Below are 23,642 nucleotides of genomic sequence, written 5' to 3'. Positions count from 1 at the left end.
TGTGTCCCATCTTTTGTCCCTCTGACAGCCACAGAAGACTCAGTCAGGAGTGGGGAAGGAAGGTCTGGTGGGCCAGGGTGAGGGGAAGGGGACAGATGATGGAGTCCTTGAGCTGGCAGCATCCTAGCATAGAGGCAGTACCACTCAGCTCCAGCCAAGCAATGGTGCCATGCAAGGCCCAGTGTGGCCAGCTCTTCTGAGCTTTCTAAGGAAGAAAGTCACATCATTCTGAAAGCCCTTCATGGATACATAAAGCCAGCAAATTCACAGCTTTAAAAAAGGGATCAAGCCGGGCACTGGTGGCTCATGCCTATAATCCTATAGGTAATCAAGAGGCTGAGATCTGAGGATCGCGGTTCAAAGCCAGCCCGGGGTAGGAAAGTCCATGAGACTCTTATCTCCAATAAACCACCAGAAAGCCAGAAGTGGTGCTGTGGCTCAAGTGGTAGAGCGCTCGCCTTGAGCTGAAGAGCTAAGGGACAGCACCCAGGCCCAGAGTTCAAGCCCCACGATCAACAACAAAAAAGGATCGTGCAGCCCACACAGGCCATCTGGCCTCTGGGTGTCACCTTGGTTGACTTAACCTGCAATGACCATCAAGTGGGTGTTTAACAAGAGTCCACTGAAGCTGGTACAGAAGAAGAAGAAGGGGTGAATGGGGCAAGAGAGCCAGCCAGGGAACAGCAGACCCTGCCAGGGGACACATGTGCCCAGAGGACTGTGCTAAGGGTGGGGGAACCCAGAAAAGGAGCTGTGACCCCCAGGATGGGGGTGGGCAGGTCTTTCAGGGGAGGACTTTGGCCAGGCAGTCTGACAGAAAAATCCATCCAAGAAAGAGGGTACTCTGGAACAAAGGAAACAAGGGAGGAACAGGTAGGAAAGGCCAGAAGTGGAGAGGCCACCACCCTGAGGATCTTGGGAGTGAGGAGGGAAGGATGGGTGGGCTCCAGCTCTAGGGTAGAGTCTTAGGTGAGACCCTGGATGAAATAGAGAGTGTGGACTTGGCTCTTTGCTGGCAGATGGTACCACCGTGGCTGAGGCTTTGCGGCTCTGTGGCTTTGAGTTGTGTGGGGGGATAGAGTTGGTGATGAACAGGCAGTGCCGGGAGATACATGTATTGCAGACTCAGTGTTCTAACTGCTGGGGGACCCCTGTTCCTCCACTCCCCGTTTCCATTTCTTTAGCATGATCCCCAAACTACAGCTGGACCTGAGAGTCAACACTCAGAACAAAGCTCAGAGCAACACTAGCAGCAGTGGAGGGCCAGGTGGCCCAGGCCTAGGAGCTTCCTCGAGGTGGTAGCGAAAGGACTGGGAACTGGCTGGGGTGATCATCCATCTGGGCAGGACGAGGGGAACCTGCCTGGCTTGGAACATCAGTGGCTGCCTTTCTCCACTGGGCCTACCCCACTGGACCTCCTCACCCATCGAGGGGTGGAGTGGATGGGGCAGGATGTGGGCAGGACAGGAAGCACCCGACCCTACCCCGGACCCATTGAGAGAGTGGGTCTTAGGAGTGTGTGGAAACTGAGGCTCAGCCAAGGGAGAAGCCAACCCATAGCCAGTCGGGGTGAATACCAACCCCCTTAGAAGGGGCCTGCACTCTGTTTTTGTTCTATAAAGCAGGGCCCTGAGTGCCCCCCCCACCCCGCCCTCAGGCTTACCCACAGTCTGCGAAGAAAACAAAGTATTTATTTTTGCCAAATGGCTCCCTGTTCTCAAAAGTGCCTGCAAAGTGTTTGTCAGGAGGTGTGGGTGACTCATGCCCACACTTGGAGACAGAACTGGGCTATTCTTGCCCCAGACTCTGGGGAAAAGCGGGGCGGGTGGTGTGGATAGAACCCACGCCCAGTGGTTGTCAGCCTGGTTTTACAAACCCCTAGGCCCAAGAGGCAGGCTTGGAGGTAGCGGAGAGTGTCCGTCACGGTTATAGGGTGTTTCTCATGGGTTACATAGGGTCCAGGGGTCCCAAGACGGGAAGGCCGTGGTCCCTCCTTGTTAATACCCCCTTCCTACCAGTCTTTGGGGGCCCACACATGAGACCACTATGTCAATTGCCCCCTGCCCTCCCACTCCTCCAGCGACCACACCAGGGCCATCCTACAGATAGCTCCTCCTTTTCCTCCAGAACCCCGAGTTTTCTTTTCAGTGCCCAGCATAGGACGCTGATCACCCTGACCTCTTGTGGTACAGGAGTCTCAAAGTCTTGAGAATGGCTTTCCTATTCCCACGTTCTTCCTTGGAAGGTCCTGTGTCTGAGCTGGGGAAAGGCCATGGGACCTTGCAGTCCTGGGACCTTCTGCCTTGAGCTGGCTCTCCACTCTCTGGAACTCCAGAACCCCCCATTTTAGAGTGGCTTTGTGAAGCTTCCAGGGCCCCCTCATCTCTAGGCTGTCACTGGACTAAAGGCAGAGAGCAGACCTGCTCACACACCAAGACCTGGGCAGAGACAGGGAAACAAACTTCCCAGGCCCAGAGGACTGCCAAGAGCAGGATGCTCAGCTGAAGGACAGATTAGCAGCAGCCCCCATCTTCTGACCTTGGCCCTGAGGACTCAAATGAGCGGGAAAGGGACGGGACTGATATTCCAGGGGTGTCCCTCTCACCAAAGCATAGGAGGGGGTCCAGACACGGCAGGAGGCAGGTGGACAGGTGGACAGGTGGACGTCGAGGTCTGGGGTCAGCCATGCTGAACACCTACAAGGTGAAGTTCCATCGACTGCCTTCTCAAGGCTGGGTGAGAGGGAGTTTGGGGTGGCTGACTGAGGAAGGCCAAAGCTGGGTGGGAGCGTCACCTTGGGGAGTGGCCAAAGGGAGGAGCAGGCAGGGCAGGCAGGGCAGGCAGATCTGCGCCTTGCAGCTGGAATGGGGGCAGCTCAAAGCAAGGACAATTAGAACGTTCATCCCTGGCGCCCTGTCACTTCACGGTGGCAAATGTGATTTGGGCACAATCTGATATTCATTCTCCATGGTAAATAAGGCACTTGTTTTCGCCTCACCAAACATGCCTGCTAGCTTCCCCCTCCACAGCTGCCACCCGGCTGGTCAGCCCCGTGGAAGGAGCCGGGTCTCCGCTGTCCCCCATCAGCTGCTGGCCACACAGTCGCTGAGCCTTCTCCGCTCTCACTGGTCTGCCGCCCGGCCTCCTCCATCTGCTGCCGCCTCCCGTCGCGGTCCAGTGATGTCGTTTGTTCATTCATGCACTCATCCCGGCGTTCATCAGCGCTGGGGTGCAGCCAGGATCCTGCAGGACTCGGGAAAGCGGCATCCCAGGGGAGCCCGCTGCCCCATGCGGAGGGCACATGACTTCAGATCTGGATAAAACCTGCCAGGAAAATGAAGCCAGATCCCCAGGGTGGAGAGGGGACTGGGCAGCTGGTGCGGTGAGGACTGGAGGTCAGAAGGGCCTCCGAGGAAGGAAGAAGAGGAGGAGGTAGCCAAGGAAAGGCCTGGAAAGTGGGCTGTCAGTAGAACAGCAAGTTCAGCGCTCATAAGCGCTGGGGTGGGCAATTATGGGGCAAGGCGGGCAGGTGGGCTGAGAGCCTAGCGGGCCAGTAGACAAGTCAGTGTGCGTCACGTGATGTGGTCAGCCACAGGGCCGAGCAAGGCCCCGCCAAATGCCAGGGATATTGGCTCATACCCAGTCCATACTTTCATAGGCTTTTTTAGCCAATAGCACAGAGTAAAAGACCCAGAAATAAGCCTACACACCTTGCAGCCATCTGCTTGTTGACAAAGGAGCCAGAACTCTGTGTTGGGGGAAAAAAAGATTGCCTCTTCAACAAATGGGAACTTGAACAGCCATATGCTGAAGACTGAAACGGAATCCCTGGTTCTCAGCTTGTATAAGTAGCAATTCATCAGCCCTGAAACCTACAGGAAGGAGTAGGGGAAACTCTAGAACTTACTGGCATAGGCAGGGGCTTCTCACATAATGATCTAGGAACTCAGCAAAGAGACAGCACTGACAAATGGGACTGTATCAAGCCAAGAAGCCTCTACCCAGTGAAGGACGCAGTCACTGGGCTAAAAAGACAGCCTACAGAACAGGAGAAGATCTTTCCCAGCTATATGTCTAACAAGGGCCTAATTATCAGAGTCTATAAGGAATTCCAAAAAGCTAAGCCCTCAAAGAATCTATAACGTAATTCAAACATAGGCAAAGGAGCTAAATAGACACTTCTCAGAAGAACTCTTGGGAATTTGTCCAAAAGCTTGCAAGTGTATATGTGTGTGTACATACAATGCACATATATGTATACATATGTGTGTGGATGGGTGCACATATGTGTGCATGTGTGTGTATTCACACATAATAGAATTTTATTCATCCTTCAGGAAGAATATCACCTGAAAGGAGACGAATGGACCTGGAAAAATGTCATATTGAGTAAAGTCAGTCAGGCTCAGAAAGACGTTTGTGGAAGTTAGACCTAAGATATAGCCATATATGAGAGTACACACAAAGCCATCTGCATATACACATGATCGAACTGACTAAAATGTGGCATACATGGTTGGAGTTCCATAGCATAACCTCTGAGAACAATTAACCATTGAACAAAAATGAATACCAGGAAGCTGAAATAGGTATGCCGTGAGGGGTTGGGTAAGGAGCTGGGAGGGGGAGAGGGTGGACTAATGGAGAGAGGAATGGCAGGTGAATACATCATAATACTCCATGGACACACCTTGAAATGGGTAGAGTCGATGCAGGGCAAGACTGACGGACGAGGTGACAGTGATCAAGATGCATTGTACACATAAATGGAGATGTTAAGTTGAAGCTACTTTGTACAACTATTTGAAGATATTTGCTTATTATTATTATTATTATTATTATTATTATTATTATTATTATTATTATTACTCTGAGAGCCCCAAAATAGGCGCTGGGAAAGGATGGGGATGGGAGAATGTTGGTGGCAGAGCTGTCACCGTTTTCCGAGATGGGCCTCCTCCCACCTCTCTCCCAGCCCAGCCATCTTCCAGCGCTGCGCCCAGTTGCCAGCACCTCCCAGTCCCCATCCCTGCCCCGACTCTCAGTTTTCTGTCATCTGTCTTATTGAGACAGTTCCCAAATATCACCACATGGTGTTATACTGTAAATAAAGATGCTATAAATATGTATGTGGATATTAACAGAGCAAGGAAAGTGCACTAAAGCACTCATAGGAAGAATTTATTCATCTATTCGAGGGACCCGGCTGGCCCTTATAGGCAGATTCTTAAGTGGCATGGAGATTGTTGCTGGAGTGAGACCCTTAAGGCTGCAGATATTTTACTCACCACCCCCCCCCCGACTGTACTCATTGTGTGCTGATTCATTGTGTATGTCTAAGCTTTAAAGGTGTTTTTTTAAAAAGCTTACCAGTGTTGTATCATTGGTGACAGGCCCATTATATATGGCTTACTGAAAAGAAGAGCTAGGTTTTTTTTTCCTTCCCAGAGGTAAAGCTGATATGTATGGGGGGGGCGGGTAATTAGGATACAAGTCTGGATACTGCCAAGTGTGGGGGTCTTTGCCTGCTGCCTAGCCAGATGGAGTGACCCCAGGTGATGACGCCATGGCTGTGTGTGACCCACCTCTCATCCTTGGCTACCTCGGGATTCTGCCAGGGAGTCGGGCATCACAGATGCAAGGTCATCACCAGTGACCTTGGACCACAATGATGGCTGGAAACCTCCTTCCCTGACAACTTGCCCTGTCTGTGGTTCTGTGTTATTAGGAACAGAGACAGAAGGCAAATGTGTGCTTTGACTGAGCCCTGCAGGCCTCCAGGACTCCCTCCTGCCCCACTACTCAGGCTAGATGGAGCCAAAGCACTTCTTCCAAGGGGGTCCTTGGAAAGGACCAGGGAAAGGCACTGAGCTGAGCCACCCAAGCCAGAGGAGACCTAGAGAGCATCACCTCCGTGCCAGCAGTAGCATTCAGTGGGCAAAAGCAAAAGACCTTCTCCGAATGGAAAAACTGTTGGCAGAAATTAAATGTGGGAGATAAAATTTTAAATGTTTGCAGAAGATCAAGCAGTAAGATGTCGCTAATGGAAAATAAGCAATAACCAATCTTTTAGATGAGAACAAGTCCAGGAGGTCCAACTTCAAATACCAAGAATTCTAGACAGAGAAAGATAAGAGATAGGCACCAGGGGCTCACATCTGTAATTCTCACTACTCAGGAGGCTGAAATCTGGGGATTGTGGTTCAAAGCCAGCCCAGGCAGAAAATTCTGTGAGACCTCTTATCTCCAATTAACTAGCAAAATGGTGCAAGTGGAGCAAAAAAGCCAAGCGAGAGCTAATGCTCTGTGTTCAAGCTCTAGTAGTTGGCATCAAAAAAATAATAAAATAAGGAAAAGGAAATCACCAGTGAAAATATTTGAAGAAATCTTCCAGCACTGGTGGCCAATAGTTCATACTAGGAGGTCAGTATTATACATTCATGGTTTTTGATGATCTATGTACAGGGCAAGTATTTCTGGTTATAGTGCTGTTCATATACAATGTTTCCACAATCCTATATGCTTTACCTATTCTCCCCTTCCTCCTTCCCCCTCTCCCTTCCTTCTTTCCTTCCTTTCTTTCATCCTTGTTCTCTCCCTGCCTCCTTCCTTCTCTCCCTCCTAACTCCTGGAACCACTGCTCTTTTGCTGTCTGATAGATTTGTCTTTTTCCAGGATGTCTTGGGTAGAGTTATGCAGTAGATAGCATCTGTAGAATGGCTTCTTTTGCCTAGCAAAACACACTGAATCTTCCATCATGTCTTTTCATGGCTTGATAGCTCACGGGTGTTGAATGACTTTCCATTAGCAGATGTTACCGCATTTTATTTACCCATTTACCTACTGACATGTGTCTTGGCTGATACCAAGTCTGGGCAATTTGAAGTGAATTTGGTACACATTGTGTGTGTGTGTGTGTGTGTGTGTGTGTGTGTGTGTGTGTGTGTGTGTGTGTGTGTGTGTGTGTGTGTGTGTGTGTGTGTGTGTGTGTGTGTGTGTGTGTGTGTGTGTGTGTAAGGAAATTCTGATCCATGCAAACTGATGAGGATTCAGACATGAGAGGGAGGGAACTTGCCTGGCTGGCACGATTTCTGTCCTGTGGAGCTAGACTCTGGTGCCAGCACCCTGGGTATGACACAGAGTCACCATCACCCACGTCAGAGCTGGCCACCCCTCCCCGCTGAGCATCTGCACCCCACCCCCACCCTGTGTCCTCCTCCACAGAGGCTCCCTATTGGGACACACAGAAGGTGATTTTGTGAGATGTCACCGTTTTTCGTAGGCTGAAAATGGAATGCTTTGAGCCATGACTGTCACCTGGGTCAGCACAGGTTGCACAGATGCTCAAGCCTTTCTCGGGCTGAAACCCAGTTCCATGGGACAGCCGTCTAAAAGATCCCCTCTGACTCCTGTGTCAGCTCTGGCCCCCTGGTGCCCTGTCCTTCTGTCTAGGGTCATTCAAGAAGACTGGGAGAGACAGAAATGGGCCAGGGCTGGGGTCTTCATTGGAGGCAGTGAGAATGGGTTAAGCAGGGAGTCTGAGTCCTGAGGTTTCCTTGTTGTGAGTCACCAGGACTCCCGGGCTGAATGTCTAAGGTGGAGGCTAGTTAACCTGTCTCAGGCTTGATTAAGACATGTGTCCTCCCTCTCCTCCCTCCCCCCTGCCATGAGAGCCCCTCTCCTCCACCTTTCAAGGAAGCCCGGCCTATAGCCCTGTGTGGAACACAGGACACCAGGCCTGACTAGGCCTGGGAAGAAAGGCTCACAGTAGGCCCTTCTCCGACTGCAGCGTCCCCAACAGGACTGACAAGGAGAGTCTGGGGATGGCCACCAGTGGCCGTGGGGTGGGGACACTGCCAGGAAGCAGGAAAGCCCCGTTGAGGAGACAAGGATGGAGAAAAAGAGGATGATAGGACAGCCATCCTGCAGGGGCTTAGAGTTGGGCAAGGTGTTTAGAGGGGGAGGATAGGTATGCCATGGAGCGGGGTGGAGGCGGGGTGGTGGGGAGAGAGAGAAGGCTGGGCAGGTCGGCTGGTCCAAATCACATTCTATAACCTGGCAGTGGGCTTGATCATACCCTGACAGAACTCCAACTCAAATAAGTATACAGGATAGAAAAGTTCATGAGTAGCTTCAGGTACCATAGGATCCAGTGTCTCCAATCCTCAAGAATGTGTCTATTTTCCTCACCCTTCATACGGACAGAAGGGTCTGAACAGAGAGGGAAAGAGGACCACCAAGTGCTAAAGAAGATCTGAGATGGGCCTGAACAGCCCCCAGTTTGGATCAGACCCACCTCAGAGTCAATCTTGGTGACCAGCATCTGGAGGGAACTATGCAGAACTTGTCAAAAACCCAGCTTTCACGCGAGAAGCACGCTCCAAAATGGTCTGTCCGTGGCTGGATGCCAGTGCCTCACACCTGCAATCCTAGTTACTCACGAGACTAAGATCTGAGGATCAAAGTTCAAAGCCAGCCTGGGAAGGAAAAAAAAATCTGTAATATCTCCAATTAACCAGCAAAAAGCTCAAAGTGGAGCTGTAGCTTTGTGGTAGAGTGCTAGCTTTGAGTGAAAAAGCTCTGGGACAGCACCCCGGGCCCTGAGTTCAAGCCCCTTTAACTGGCACAAGGAAAGAAGAGAGAAAAAAGTGGTTTGTCAGTAAATGGAGAAACTGAGGACAGAAAAGAAATGGCTGGTTACTGAGGGAAGAGTTGAGAAACTAAGCGGGAAAACGGATTCTGTACTGCGGAGAGGACAGAAGGGACAGAGGGGACAGAAGGGACCACGGGAAGCAGAGCCCTCCCAACCCAGATCCCAGGGAACTGGCGGGTCCTGGCTCAGCTGTACCCCAACTGCCTGTCATTGCAGGCAGGCATGCCCCGGACCCTGAGTGCCTCCGACATGGTCACCCCAGGCAGCCTCAGCCCACCCCCCACAGACCCCACCGATGGCGAGCAGGCCGGACAGCCCTTCCTGGATGGAGCTCCATCCTCAGCCTCTCTGGAGACCCTGATTCAACACCTGGTCCCCACCACCGACTACTATCCCGAGGTGGGTGAGCGACCTAGTTGGGGGGGGGGTTCTCTCTCTTTCTAGCAGGCAGGCAACATGGCTGGGAGTCACTTTGAGCCTGGGAAGGCCCTACCTCCAATGCCCTGATGATTGTATCTCGCTCTTCCTACCATCCACCAGAAAGCCTATATCTTCACCTTCCTGCTGAGCTCTCGCCTCTTCATCGAGCCCCGGGAGCTCCTGGCCCGGGTCTGCCACCTGTGCATTGAGCAGCAGCAGCTGGACAAGCCAGTGCTGGACAAGGTGAGGAGATGGGTGGAGGCCGGGGGGGGGGGGTGGGGGCTTGGTGGTTCTTGCTCTTCTGACCAGAAGCCCCATAGAGTTCTGACTTGTCTGTCTGAAAGGACACAGCCAGGACCATGATGCACATCCCTAAAGCCCTGTGGTAGCCCTTAAAAGCACTGGGGACTGCCTGGTGCCGGTGGCTCACACCTGTCATCCTATCTACTCAGGAGGCTGAGAGCTGAGGATCACAGTCCGAAGCCAGCCCAGGCCAGAAAGTCCATGAGACTCTTATCTCCAATAAACCACCCAGAAAAAGCCAGAAGTGGCGCTGCGGTTCAAGTGCTAAAAGAGCTCAGGGACAGAGCCCAGGCCCAGAGTTCAAGACCAAGGACTAGCAAAAAAAAAAAATTACAGGGGGAATCTCAAAGCCCAGTCAACAGGACCCCTGCCACCTGTGGCCGGGGATGGCCCTCCTTCCCTTAGCACACTCCTATCCGCCTTTCCTTCACTTTGGGGTCCTTTGATAGGCCAGACTTGCCCCGGAACCTCCTATCCTTGCCTCCATCCCTGGCCTGATCCCGTGAGCCCTGGCTTTCTCTTTATTTATACACATGTCTGCCTGGCTTTACTGTTACAGTGACGGAAACCCAACTGCAATTGGCCCAAGGCAAAGGCACACAACTAGCATTTGTAACTTCCAATCCACTGCAAAGACCCCTCTTCCCTCCATACATGCACCAGAAGTCCCAATCTCATTGGCCTAGCTTAGGTCACCTGTCTATCTGTGAGTGGGCTCTGATTGGCCAGATTTCATCTGCTTCCACCTTTGGGGTGTAGTCAGCTGCTCCTGAGCCTAGTAGTACACCGGCAAAGAGGCAGGGAAATTCTCAAAGGAAAACTGAGACCCTGTCATTAACGAAAAGTAGAGAGGGGACAGACACAGGTGGCCGAACCCCCCAAAATGTGTCTGCTTCTCTTCTGCTCTCCCCTATGGGAACAAGGGAGCAGTTCCCTGCCCTGTCCCTGTCCCTGGCACCGGAAGGCCCTTCTTCAGCCAGCACTGCCTCTTTGGGCGACACACACAGTGAGGCATTAAAATGTGGCCCCCACCCCCCTAGCACCCCATACAGAAAGCAGACCCCCCCTCCCCGCCACCTCCTTACAGCTCACTTACTTGCCTAACAGGCTCAAGTCCGTAAGTTTGGCCCCAAACTACTCCAGTTGTTGGCTGAGTGGACTGAGACGTTCCCACGGGACTTCCAGGAAGAGTCGACCATCGGGCACCTGACCGACGTGGTGGGCCGCATCGCCCCCTGTGACGAGGTGGGCAGGCCAGGGTGGGACCCCCCCCTCGGGCCCTCCATCCCCCCACACTGCACACTGGAGCCCTCTTCTGACCCCATCAAGGAACCAGGCACTACAGAGCTATCTATCTGTCAGGCCCCTGGTTCCAGGTCTGCTGTCCTGACCTCTCTCTCCGGCTCTCATCAATGGCGCCAGAGCTCCAGGAAGGGAAGGCCCAACAGGGGTTCATCCATGGTCCGGATACTGGGCTGTGACCCACTGGGCCACCTGGTAGGGCCTGTGTCCCAGGACTGGTGCCACAAGGACCTCCTTCCTTCTGCCTCAACCATACTGGTCTGGTGTGGCCGTGGACCTGCCACTCCAGCAGGATGAATGTAAGAACAGTGGTGTGAATAACAACCACACGCTGGGCAGAGTCTCTGGGATCTGCCCAGCCTCCCAAGGTAGGCTGTCAACCCTGCGTGATGGAGGACCCTCCTACGGCTAAAACACAACGCAGGTGAACAAGACCCTTAGCTCCTGGCAGCAGCCAGTGGAGCCAGTGGCCGGGCATTCGTGTGCCCCTACGTCCCACACCCTCATTTCCCTGATGGGAGAAAGGAGGACAAACATCACCTCCCCGACGTGTTTCTCAGCATCCCCGGAATGATTTTGTGGGCGGCACTGATATGCACTGTCTGGGAAGAGGGAACACTGGCTGGAGATAAGTGGGGGTGGGGGGTTGACTGGAATGTGAGTCACCCCATGAGGAACTTGAACACGGCAAGCTGGTAGCTGGTGATGTGCCCCGAAAGTGGGTCTGGACATGACAGAGCCATTTGTCTATGAAATGAAGGAAAATTGCTCAGGCGGGGTAGGCAATAGGAAGTCGTAATGCCCAGGGCATAACAAAGGCTGATAGGGAGGCTGTGCTGGGTGGATATTTCCCATAGCCACAAGTGTCTGAGCTGCTGTTGGGGCTCGGTGAGGTAACGTGTCTCTTCTGCCTCTTCCTCCTCCTTTTTTCTTCCTCTTCCTCCTCCACCTCTACCAGCTCCCCCCCCCTCTGCATCCCATGATTCAGCGCAGCATTATGACACTGGGCTTAGTCTGTCTGGATGAGGGGTGGGGAGAGTCAGAGAAAGTGGTAGATGCTAGTTGACTGGCTCATTCGCTGACTGGCTGGCTACTTTTATGAATGGACGTATGAGAAAATAGGTTTTTGAGCCATTCACATGGGCAGGTAGATGTATCTGATGAATGGCCACGGACAGAATGATGGAGAGAAAGGAGGAAGAAAAATGGGCAAGGCGGATAGATGAGTGTTTGGGTGACTAGATGTATGGGAGGTAGTGAATGGATGGGGCAGTGGGTAAATGTTAGAAAGGAGGGAGGAAGGATGGGTGATGAACTGATGGGCCGATGGGTGGGTTACTATCTAAAGAGAAAGGTAGATGGGAGCACTTGGGTGGACAAGAGGTGAGTACAGGTGTATGGCAGATGGGTGACTGGTGGATGGATAGTTGGGTGGATGGGTGAGAAGAGGGTGGATGGGTAGTGGAGGGTGGATATCTAGAAAGGTATGGGTGGGTGGATGGATAAAAAGAGGAGTGATAAATGAGGGAATTGATGAATCTGTGGGTAGATTCTGTATAAAGGAAGAGATGGATGATAGAACAGAAAGGTTCAGAGATGATGGATGGATGGATGGATGGATGGATGGATGGATGGATGGATGGATGGATGGATGGATGGGATAGATGGATGGACAGATGTACTGGGCTGGTAGGTTTAAATCCTGGGCTAGTTTCCCTGTGAAAACCAGTGCAGAAGAACCTATTTGGGAGAACAGGTCTTGCCTGTCTGCAGGTCTGGGGGTGGGGGTGGGGCTGAGTTCCGAGACCTCCACACCCACCAAGCCCAAGTCAGGCTCCCCTGTGTCTTCGGGATCTCCAAGTTGCCCTTCTCCAGAAATCATCCATTCTACCAAAGACATCTTTTAGGTCCTGGCTCTTTACCCAGAATGCACAGAGCCCTGAATCGGACTGCTGAAGAAGGCCCCCTGGGTCAGACAGCCCCACCCCAGGTCCATTTTTAGGGAGACTGTATGCAGTCTAGGCAAGGTGCATCGCCCCTCTGAGTTTGTTCCTCAATCAGGAAACCACTCCCACAGCTTGGCAGCTACAAGTCCCTGCAGCCATGTGCGCTCTGCTCCTATTTTAGCCCTTAGTAAACTATGTGAGCTATGATGAGGAACAAATTGTTGCCCAAATTCAGTCAACTGGAGAATATTTTTAACCCTTCATTGTTGTTGTTGTTGTTGTGGGTTTTTTTTTAGGTAGTGGGATTTGAACTCAGGGCCTCAGACTTGCTAGGCTGATGCTTTCCCACTTGAACCTTGCCTTCACCCCTGCTTTTTGCTGGTTATTTTGGAGATCAAGTCTAGTGAACTATTCTGCCCAGCCCTGACCTCCAATTTGCAATCCTCCAGTCTCCTGAGTAGCTTGGACTACAGGCATGAGCCACTGGTGTCCAGATTATTTTTAACTCTTATGAAATATTTCACACATACCCAAATGTGAAAAACAGTAACTACCAACTACTCCTTACCCATCGCTTCACTTCAACGATCATTAACACTTTGCCAAACTCATTTCTTCTCTGCCTTCACACATTTCTCCCTTGCAACAGATTTGTTGCAGGCAAATCACAGGCATTATGTCTTTTGCTCCAAAAACCTTTTTTTTTTTCATCATTATCTTTTGTCGGGGAGGGACAGTCGTGGGAGGATGGTTAGCCCTAGCATCGTCTTTTTTTTTTTTTCTTTCAGTTTTTCCTACAGAGGTGGAATAGAATAATGGAAAATCCAATGCCTACGGTTAGGTATTTTCAGAGTTGTGTGTCTTTGGGCACCTTCCTGCAAGGGTTCCCCAGTCCTTTGGGTTCAGTAGTTACAGCTCCCTAAGGCCAGTGCTGAGGCCCGAGAGAGGCTGGGTTTACAGCCCATAGGCAAGAGAGAAAGGACAGGACAGTGGTGCTTTGGCCACACCCACTGGGGCACGGTGAGATTAGGGGCTCCTCTTGGGGGTAGAAGAGTAAGTGTCCCTTGAGGGAGGGCAAGGCCTTTTGTCTCTGCATCCAGAGACACAGTGCAAAGGGCATAGTGCAAAGCTGGACTCCCATCTGCCCACGCCGCATGGTGAGGGAGTATACTGAGTGTCCATGTATGCCCAGAGCTGGCCTGGGCCCTGCTAACAGAAAGGGCAGCAATAGCTGGCTAGTAGGCAAACTCAGTCATTTTTAACAGTGGTTCTTCAGAAACCGTTGGAGGCGTGGCTCAGTAGGAGGCGTGGCTCAGCTGGTAGAGCGCTAGCCAATGAGCGAAAGCAGCAGCAGGTACTTAGATGGAGTCCCAGAGAGCGAGATGGTGAGGGAGGGTCCACGGGCCTCCTCCATGTCCTGAGAGACAGGACATGGAACAAGTGCTTCCTTTCTCCAAGTCCCTGGCTCGCTCGCTCGCTCGCCTCTCTCCTCCACTTACCGCCTTGTCCTGCTGGGGCCACCTGGGGTCTGGTTGCCTTCCCTGCTGTGTGTTTTTCTCAGCTGCTACCCATCATCCTGCGGTCTTCTCCCAGGAGCCTACCTGGCCACAGCGTAGAGGCTGGGAGATGGGGTGCTGAGGCCGGAGTCTCCCCTTCAACACTGCCCTGCCCCCTCCCCCACCCAGGCCTACCGAAAGAGGATGCATCAGCTCCTGCAGGCTCTGCACCAGAAGCTGGCAGCCCTGGGCCAGGGGCCAGAAGGCCTGCTGGGCACTGACAAGCCCATCCCCTACCGGACCAAGCCACCGGCCTCCATCCACAGGGAGCTCCTGGTCGTCTGCAGCGACCCCTACACACTGGCCCAGCAGCTGACCCACGTGGAGCTGGTGAGCGGGCAGTGGGCCCCTGCACCAGACCCTGGGAGGGAGCAACTGAGAACAAGTCCCCCCACCCCAACCCTTAAGCTCTCCTTCCTGCTTGTCTTGGGGATGCCCCAACCTAACCCCTGGGAAGTAGGGCCGGCCCACGAAGTGAGGGAGGCTGGGAGTGGGCTGCTTTGTCTTCTGTACCCCACCACGCATGGTGATGACCCTTCTTCCTTCTCCTAGGAGCGGCTGAGACACATCGGGCCTGAGGAGTTTGTCCAGGCTTTTGTGAATAAGGACCCTCTGGCCAGCACAAAGGTAAAGACGCCTGGACCACACCCTGGAGGAGATCCCGGGGGGGGGGCACCCACTGGGTGAGCTTGGGGCCACCCAGAGCTGGATGATGGGGCTGGGCCAATTCCCTCCACCCCCTCCATTTCAGACCTGTGAGTCCCAGAGGAACCCCCCCCCCCCGTCCCACCTCACCCTGCAGAGCCTGACCAGCCTGGGGTGGGGAGGGGAGAGGGAGGCTGCCGGCCACGTACAACTAAGAGTTAGGTGATGGGTCGGAATGGATGGAGCTGTGGGAGCAGCTGGCACCACTCTGGGCTCAGGACCCTCCAGGCCCTTCTGGTGCCTTTTGGTGGGTACTAGTGCCCTCCAGTGGCCACTTGGGGAAGTGCAGGCTGGTGCATTTGGCCGGCAAAGCCTAAAGAACAGGTGCATCCCCACAGGTATGTCACTTGCTGCCTGCCACCCACTTCCAAGGCAAGAAAGCCAAGGGAGGGGAAGAGGCCCGCAGTTCAACCTCCAGTACCAACACACACACACACACACACACACACACACACACACACACACAGATACGTTGCAACATGAGATCTGTAAATGTATCAATGAACTCATGAGCAACAGCAGAATATAAACCATGACTAAATGGGTATCTAACACATATCTGCTCCGTGGGATTCACCATGGCCTTTGTGAGCCTAGAACTCAAGACTAGGCGTCGGCACTATGCTGGGAAGCTCTTTAAGATTTTGAAATTATCCCCTCCCCCCCCCAACACAAGAATGTTGTCTTTGGGAGGGTGACAAGGGCACAGAAATGGAGGGGCACAGGGTGAACAATTGCAGCAGTGGTACTCACTGGACACTAAGCTGAAAATGAACACTACAACGTGTGGGTGGGGGCAGAGGGAAAAACGGAGAGAGTGAGGGAAGGGGTGACATTGTCCAAAAAGAAATGCATTCTTTACTTGACTTATGAAACGGTAACCCTTCTGTACATCACCTTTATAATGTCACAAATTTTTTTTGGGGGGGGGTCCAGTCGTGGGGCCTGAACTCTGGGCCTGGGCGCTGTCCCTCAGCTCTTCAGCTCAAGGCTAGTGCTCTACCACTTGAGCCACAGCACCACTTCTGGCTCTTTCTGCTTATGTGGTGGTGAGGAATCGAACCCAGGGCCTCCTGTATGCAAGGCAAGCACTCCACCACTGAACCACCTTCCCAGCCTCTATAATGACACAAATTTAAGCATTTGTTTCTCTCTTTTTTTTTGTTGGTGGTGGTGGGGCTCGAACTCTGGGCTTGGGCGCTGTCCCTGAGACTCCTCAGCTGAAGATAAGCACTCTACCGCTGGAGCCACAGCGGTTTTCTAGTTCTGGTTTTCTAGTGGTTTATTGGAGATAAGAGTCTCAACAGACTTTCCTGCCCAGGCTGGGTTTGAACTGTGATCCTCAGATCTCAGCCTCCTGAGTAGCTAGGGTTATAGTCATGAGCTACCGGGACTGGCTTGTTTGTTTCTCTTTTAAATTTTTTTTGAAATTTCCATCCAAAACACAAAACTGGAGAAGGGACGCTAGCTAGACAGTCAAAATGCTACTTGTTCATAGGGCCCCACACCAGAGCTGAAAGAGGACAGAGGTGACTTAGTTCAACCTTGACTAGAAATGCTTATGAAACCTAGGAGCCCCTTTCTGTACACTTACACAACTAATTGTAAAAGACACACAAGCTGTGGGGATTATAACTAAAATTCAGGGTGTAAGAAAAATCACCAAAATTCTGTGGATATGCTTACCATTTTTATTGCAACCTTATTTTTTTTTCTTTCAGTCATGGGGCTTGAACTCTGGGCCTGGGCCTTCAGCTTTTTTGCTCAAGGCTAGCACTCTACCACTTTGAACCACAGCACCACTTCCATTTTTCTGGTGGTAATTGGAGATAAGAGTCTCATAAAGTTTCCTGACTGGGCTGGCTTAGAATCATGATCCTCAGATCTCAGCCTCCTGAGTAGCTAGGATTACAGGAGTGAGCCACCGGTGCCCAGCTCTTATGTATTATTAAGCTTATTTAGTGCTAGGTATAAAACCTTGAACCCCCTTACTTGCTAAGTATAAGCATTCATTCCATCACTGTACTACATCTCCCTCCCCACCCCACCCCACTTCCCGTAGTAGTAGGGATTGAATCCATGAGCCACCTCCACACTCCTACACCTTTAAATGTATAGGGAAAACAAGGCCAGAAGGAGACACAACAAAAACCACTGGTGTTTCCTGGCAGTTAAATTTTCACCTTGCTCCGGTTGTCTAATGATCATGAACTGACTTTCTGTTCTAAGGTTTTACTGACCAATGCGGCATGTGCTCCCATGTCTTTTCCAGCCTTGTTTCAGTGACAGAACCAACAACCTGGAGGCTTACGTGAAGTGGTTCAACAGACTGTGCTACCTTGTGGCCACTGAGATCTGCATGGTGAGCACAAAGCCAGGGAGGGCAGGACCTGACATAGCCAAGGGACAGCTGGGGCTGGAGAGGCCCCCACCGTGCAAACTGGAAGGACATCTTGAGCCCCAGTCATCTCTGGGGGCTTGGCTGGCAACCGCCCCGCCCAGGAGACGGGGTTCAGCCTTCTCTTGAAGTGACGTGTACCTTGTAGGCAGAACGTTAAAGGTGGATCAGCAGCCAGCTGTCCCACTGTCGCTGTTTGCCTCGACCCTGAGCAGCTCCCCTGTCCTGGGCAGCCTGGCCTAACAGCTGGGTGGTTTGTCTCACTTAGTCTTACTCAGAATTTTAGAAGAGGAGGCAATCTAACCTTTACAAGTTGGGATGTTGCGCTTTAAAGGTTCAGGTCAAGGTCAGGTGCCAGTGGCTCACGCCTATCATACCAGCTACTCAGGAGGCTGAGATCTGAGGATTGAGAAATTCGTTTGAAAGTGTTTTTGTTTTTGTTTTGGTTTTGGTTGTTGTTTTTTTGTCAGTTGTGGGGCTTGAACTCTGGGCCTGGTGGCTGTCCCTCTGCTCTTCGGCTCAAGGCGAGCGCTCTACCACTTGAGCCACAGTGCCACTTCTGGTTTTCAGGTGGTTTATTGGAGATCAGAGTCTCAGGGGCTTTGAATGGTGACCCTCAGATCTCAGCCTCCTGAGTAGCTAGGATTATAGGCATGAGCCACTGGTGCCCAGCCCAAGAGATTTTTAATATCTAATTAACCAGCAAAAAAAAAAAAAACTAGAAAGGGAGGCATGGCTAAAGTGGTAGAGAGCCAGTCTTTGGTGAAAAGCTTCAGTTCAAGACTGAGTATGGGCACAAAAAATAAAATAAAATAAAAGAGGGCTGAGTTTGGTGAACAGAGGGTCTGAGCAAGGCCGGGGAGGAACGTGTCATTGCTGATGCTGTGGTACCCTATCCCCAGCCTGCCAAGAAAAAGCAGAGGGCTCAAGTGATTGAGTTCTTCATCGATGTGGCCCGAGAGTGCTTCAACATTGGCAACTTCAACTCCTTGATGGCCATTATCTGTGAGTGAGGACACCCAGAGGTTGAAGCAGACACTTCTGGGGAGATGGGGTACAAGCCCTACTTCTGAGCAGTGGGTGGGTGTAAGATGGATAGTCTGCAGCCATGTCCCTTAAAGAGACAAGCTTAGTCCTCAGGGCTTTTGTGGAAGGCCTGGCCTTGTGCTTCCAGATCAGAGATGATGAGGACCCCAAAACAGTCACGGGTCATGGCGGGGGGGGGGAGGGTGGAGAGAGGGGTGTTTGTGTAGTGGAGACAGACAATGAGGGTCCCCCACACATCAGCTGGGCCTATTGGTGCAATCCACCAGTGCCTGCCCACCCACCCAACTGGTAGTCCAAGGCCACTGCAGATGTCTGGGCTGTCTTGGTGGGGGGAGGGAGGGGCACTGCAGCTATACCTGAACTCGGCACCAGGGGGAGCAAGCAGGACTGTCCAGGCTGGAAGAGCCCTTCCAAGCCCGGCCTTCCCCCTTCCAGCCGGAATGAACATGAGCCCTGTCTCCAGACTGAAGAAGACTTGGGCCAAAGTGAAGACAGCCAAGTTTTTCATCCTGGAGGTAAACAAGGTGGCTCAGCTCAGGGGTGTCTGCTGGCCACTGGACCCAGCTGCCCAATTCCTTCCTGTCTTCCCTCCAGCACCAGATGGACCCGACGGGAAACTTCTGTAACTACAGGACAGCCCTGCGAGGGGCAGCCCACCGCTTCCTGACCGCCCATAGCAGCCGGGAGAAAGTAAGCGAGAGGCCCCCCTGGGACCAGAGGTTTATCCAGCCTCCCGAGTGGCTCACTGATCCACCCAGATCAGGTGGGCTACACCCCGGGCAGCAGTCAGCCTCTGTCTCTCTGACCAACACCTGAGATGATCTCCGTGATGTTTCTGCCTTACCACAGGCCCAAAGCTGCAGAGTCAGCTGACTACAAACTGAAAGCTCTGAAACTCTAAGCCAAAGTGAACTGTTCCTCCTTTCACAATGTTCCTCTCCAGTGTTTTGACACAGTGGCAGATAGCTGGTTCACAGGGCCTTACCACGAGGCCCTGAGGCCAGCCACCCTTGACCAGGAAGGCCCTCTTACCCTCTTCATCCCAGGATGCATCAGAGAGGCTTCTGGGGCAGGTGCCCGCTGGCAAGGCTGCAGCAGGGCTCCAGGCCACCTGAAGTGTGACCTCCCTTCTCCCCTCCAGATCGTCATCCCCTTCTTCAGCCTGCTCATCAAAGACATCTACTTCCTGAATGAGGGCTGCGCCAACCGCCTTCCCAATGGGCATGTCAACTTTGAGGTAGGGGTCAGGGGCATGGGGTGATGGGTGGGAGGGGCAGGGAGATGGAGAGGGGGACCCCCCCCCCAGGTTAGGTAGGCTGTTGAAGTTGCCAGGGCAGGACTGCGGGACCTGAGGCAGATAGTGCAGTAGATGACAAGGCCGCTCCTGGGTCGGTTGATCAGAGTCTTCTACCCTGATATCATCAGCCAGAGCGCGAGATGGAGGCTGGTACATGTGTCCCTGTGTGCTCTGGGTGCCAGCCTGGTGAAGCAGAATCATTTTGGACCCATGAGGCGCACCAGGCCCGTAAGGTCTTTCAGACAACTGGCAAGGTGCTCCGACAAGGGATGCACAGACACACAGGGCATGGGCACCAGAGCAGGGCCCAAGGGAGGAGGGGCATGTGACCCCTCCCCCAGGCACAGTGAGACCCCCCCGCTAGGGCTCCTGCAGAAGATCAAGGGGGGTACCCCCAATCACTTTCACAGCCCCCGAGTCCCTGAGCTGCTCAAAATCAACACCAGACCCATCTGCTCTGTGTCCCGACCCCGGCTCACCCCACACCCATGTGTTGGAGTGGCTCACGAGCCAAGTACCGGAAACAGGCAGTGGCTAAGTCGAAGCCCTGGATGGATGGCCATCCTCAGTACGGTCCTCCTCGAACCCTTGACATCACCACGGGGGACGAGAGAGGCTTGGCCGGGGTCCCCTGCTCAACCCCTGGGGCCTCCGGCCACTGGGGCTACCTCCGTTTTCTGTCTCTGTGTGATCCTGGCAGAAGTTCCTGGAACTGGCCAAACAAGTTGGAGAGTTCATCACGTGGAAACAAGTGGACTGTCCTTTTGAGAAAGACCCCAGCATCACCCACTACCTGTATACTGCCCCCATCTTCAGTGAGGACGGTAAGCTGACCCCCCTGGAACTCTGGCGGTGTCTGAGTGCCTCTTAGTCACTATTTAGGGGGCTTCTGCTCTGAGCAGAGATGTGCCATAGCCCCCCCTTGACAGGCCCCAGAGAAGGCTCCAGTAACCTGGCTGGCCAGCTACTAGCCCAGGAGCACAGAGTGGCAGAGGAGCGGAGCACGGGGACCCCAAGGACCCCAGAGCCAGGCTTCCTCCTGGACTAACATTTTGGACATTGTGCAGTGGAAATCAGAACTGTCCGGCATTCCTACCCTATTTGTATCATCAGCCAATCGAGAGTGAGGACAGACACAACAAGCACTGGGCTAACAACTGTGGGTTTCTCTGCGGCACATGTGCACTTGTGTGTGTGTGTGTGTGTGTGTGCGCACGCATGCACACGTGCACACGCACACACGTGCACGTACGTGTAATTTACTGCCATGACGGAAGCTTCTTGCCTCCGCAGTGCTCCCATTGTCCTGTGCAGTAAATCAGCATTCCCATCTGATCCTTCATCGGATACAAACTTGCTTGTAAAGTTGCTAAGAGGGCAGACCCTAGGATTCCCCCCTTTGAGGGCAGTGTGCCCTCATGGGGAACTGCTCTTCCCTGGAAGGTCCCTGCTCAGCAAGCAGGGCTCCTGGCTTATCACACAGCAAGTGTGTTCTGAAAGGACCTCCAGCTATGCCTGGGCAACGTTTACTGCCACACCCTCCCTCCAAGACAATTAGGAGTGTGTGTGTGTGTGTGTGTGTGTGTGTGTGTGTGTGTGTGTGTGTACACATGTATGCCAGTATTGGGGCATACATTGGAGCAAGGCCTCTTGCTCTCTCTTGGCTTTATCACTCCAGGCTGGTGAACTTACCACGTGAGCCAAAACTCCACTTCTAGAGTTTGTTTGCTGGTTAATTGGAGATAAGATTCTTGGATTTCTCTGCCCCAGTTGGCTTTCCATCTTGATCCTTCAGTCTCAGCCTCCTGGTTAGCTAGGATTACAGGCATGTGCCACTAGTGCCTGAGAGGAAGGATTTTTTAAAAATGATTTTGTCTTTAGATACTCTGAACGACTGTACAGTACTCCTGGCTGAGCTCACTCAATCCCTGTGGGTCAAACATGCCAACTCGAGTAATTCTCGGTGTGGCCCTGGGAAGGGGGTTCTGTTACTACTCCACTTTACAGGTGCACCAAAGGTAAGGCTTAGGGAAGGCCTGTTGAGGGGTTTTATAATTGGCTACTACTCAGGGAAACTGAGGGAGAAGGTTTCCAGGTTCTCTGTGAAGCTGTTTCTCAGCTTCCTGTGAAAACAATCATCTCCAAACAAAACATTCAATCCCAAATCAAAAAGCAGCTCAGGGTTCTAGGTGTGGGACAGGCAAGCCATCATGTCAACCCCAAGGGATTCATTTTGCTTCTTTTCCTATCTAGGTCTTTATTTGGCTTCCTATGAAAGTGAGAGCCCAGAAAACCAAACAGAAAAAGAGAGGTGGAAATCTCTAAGGTGAGGTTACCTTGTCAGGATGGGACCCGGAAAGGGGGTGGGTGGAGGGGAGAGGATCAGAACTGTGGGGCATGAAGACAGGGCTGAGTGGGTTTCATGACACCCTGTCATCTGCTTCCTGGGGGCACAGCCAGCCCACGGGCAGGGACAGGGCAGAAGTGAAGGGCTGGAGTAGGGAAAGGAGGCTGATCCATGACCCCTCGTGACTGGTGGCTGCCCCTATGGATGGTCAAGACATAGATCTTAGGTCCAGAAGCTCCCGGCCCATACTTGTGTGACAGAAAACAGCACACGTGCCGTCTCCTGCTTGTCTGGCATGTTAACACAGCTGGACGGAGGCTGGCAGTGATTAGAAGCGGTAAGCCCATAGAGTCTGCCAGGCACCCCTGGGGTCACCCGTCCCCCTTGCTGAGCAGGTGGCCAGGGCCAGGAGCAGCCTAACTGCGGAGCAGGGGCTCTCACCACTCGCCCCGTGTTTCTGCCTGCAGGTCGTCTATTCTGGGAAAGACCTGAGAAGCCCTGGACCCGAAGGAGGAGGAAGAGGTGGAGTGAGCAAAGCCCCCCTCCCCCAGCCCCACTTCAGGTGGCCCAGCGGGGCAGAGGCAGAGACGGCGGCCTCACTACTTTGCGAACCGAGACCCCCCCCAGGTGGCCTGGCATCTGCCACAAATGGCCACGTGACACAGGAAACCTTTTGTGGGCCCTCAGCCCCGGCAGACACTCCAGACGTGTGGATGGCACCTGCTTTGGGGACATGTGCCTTCAGGACCATGGGGGTCAGGTTGCTGGTCAGTCTGTCTGTCCTGGGCAAAGACACGGCACTAACCCCCCCCCCCCCAGAGGGTCAGACAACTGCAATCTCACGATCTTGCTGGGTGACCCGTGCCTTGGAGGCCAATACCGTAGTTGGTTATCATCAGGCGGCTTGGGAACTTTGTCAACCACAGTGGGCAATGCCACATGGTGTAAGATGCTCGTGCGCCAGCTCAGAGCCTGCCGGTAGCTGCTGTTGTCCTGTTGATGGACGCCTCCCCTAGCCCTCCCAGTGGGCTCGTTTCTGCAGCCCTGATCTCCCTCACTTTCTGGTTCCTGCTGGTATCAGGACCCAGCCAATGACACAGGTCCTCGGGACAAACTGGAATCCTGAAGTCCACGGCGTGTACATTACAATCCACCGGCCCTCACCTCTGAAGTGTTCCATAGCACCTCCGGATACAACCACCCAGGCTTCCAATGTGGGAATGTCCGTTGGGGGAGGGGGTGTCGGGGACACACAACAGCCAAACCGTAGCAGGGTGTTTCCATTAAAATTACAAATAGGTGATTACTGTGGTGTGGCTATTTGACCCTTAACGATTTATCTAACCATCGTATTTGCACGCGCTGTGTAAAGGCTCCGCCTTGCATCCCTGCCTGACAGAAATCGATTAGAAACAACCCAAGTGTCCATAAACAGGAGCTTAGTTAAATGAGTGGCCACAGGGCCCTACCTGCGCCGCTGTAAGGAAGAGGCCTTGTGATACCCATCAGAAAAGGTACCTGTGATTCCATGGCATCCCGCCAAGTCTGTGCCCCACCAGCATGTTCGAGAGTCCCCCAGCAGTCTTTGCCATCACTCAGTAGCACGGTCCTGTTCCTGCAGCAAGATGCCCACCACTAACATGAGGAAATGAATCAGGAAAGGTGGCA

At 52.9% G+C, this 23,642-nt stretch overlaps 1 protein-coding gene across 4 annotated transcripts in view; it reads left to right on the top strand.

Moving 5' to 3' along the window:
- Positions 1 to 23,268, top strand: part of Rasgef1c (RasGEF domain family member 1C) — a 41,616-nt gene extending 18,348 nt beyond the window's left edge. For 3 of the 4 annotated variants that reach the window (XM_069993843.1, XM_069993844.1, XM_069993841.1), the window contains exons 2-14: positions 8,870 to 9,052; positions 9,194 to 9,316; positions 10,484 to 10,621; positions 14,310 to 14,510; positions 14,733 to 14,807; positions 17,158 to 17,247; positions 18,186 to 18,288; positions 18,766 to 18,845; positions 18,925 to 19,020; positions 19,472 to 19,567; positions 20,328 to 20,451; positions 21,881 to 21,953; positions 22,442 to 23,268. In XM_069993843.1, coding sequence (XP_069849944.1) covers positions 8,876 to 9,052; positions 9,194 to 9,316; positions 10,484 to 10,621; positions 14,310 to 14,510; positions 14,733 to 14,807; positions 17,158 to 17,247; positions 18,186 to 18,288; positions 18,766 to 18,845; positions 18,925 to 19,020; positions 19,472 to 19,567; positions 20,328 to 20,451; positions 21,881 to 21,953; positions 22,442 to 22,466 — 1,401 coding nt within the window. In that variant the 5' untranslated portion in view covers positions 8,870 to 8,875 and the 3' untranslated portion in view covers positions 22,467 to 23,268. Of the gene's footprint in view, positions 1 to 8,205; positions 9,053 to 9,193; positions 9,317 to 10,483; positions 10,622 to 14,309; positions 14,511 to 14,732; positions 14,808 to 17,157; positions 17,248 to 18,185; positions 18,289 to 18,765; positions 18,846 to 18,924; positions 19,021 to 19,471; positions 19,568 to 20,327; positions 20,452 to 21,880; positions 21,954 to 22,441 lie in introns of all 4 variants that reach the window. The other variant, XM_069993842.1, reaches the window with a different exon arrangement.
- Positions 23,269 to 23,642: the final 374 nt, after the last annotated feature.

This window comes from Dipodomys merriami, unplaced genomic scaffold (genome assembly GCF_024711535.1).
Source record: "Dipodomys merriami isolate MVZ:Mamm:240054 unplaced genomic scaffold, mDipMer1.0.p SCAF_44, whole genome shotgun sequence".
In the NCBI taxonomy this organism is placed as follows: Eukaryota; Metazoa; Chordata; class Mammalia; order Rodentia; family Heteromyidae; genus Dipodomys; species Dipodomys merriami.
The sequence above is the reverse complement of the archived record's forward strand: the minus strand, read 5'-3'. Positions and strand labels throughout refer to the sequence as shown.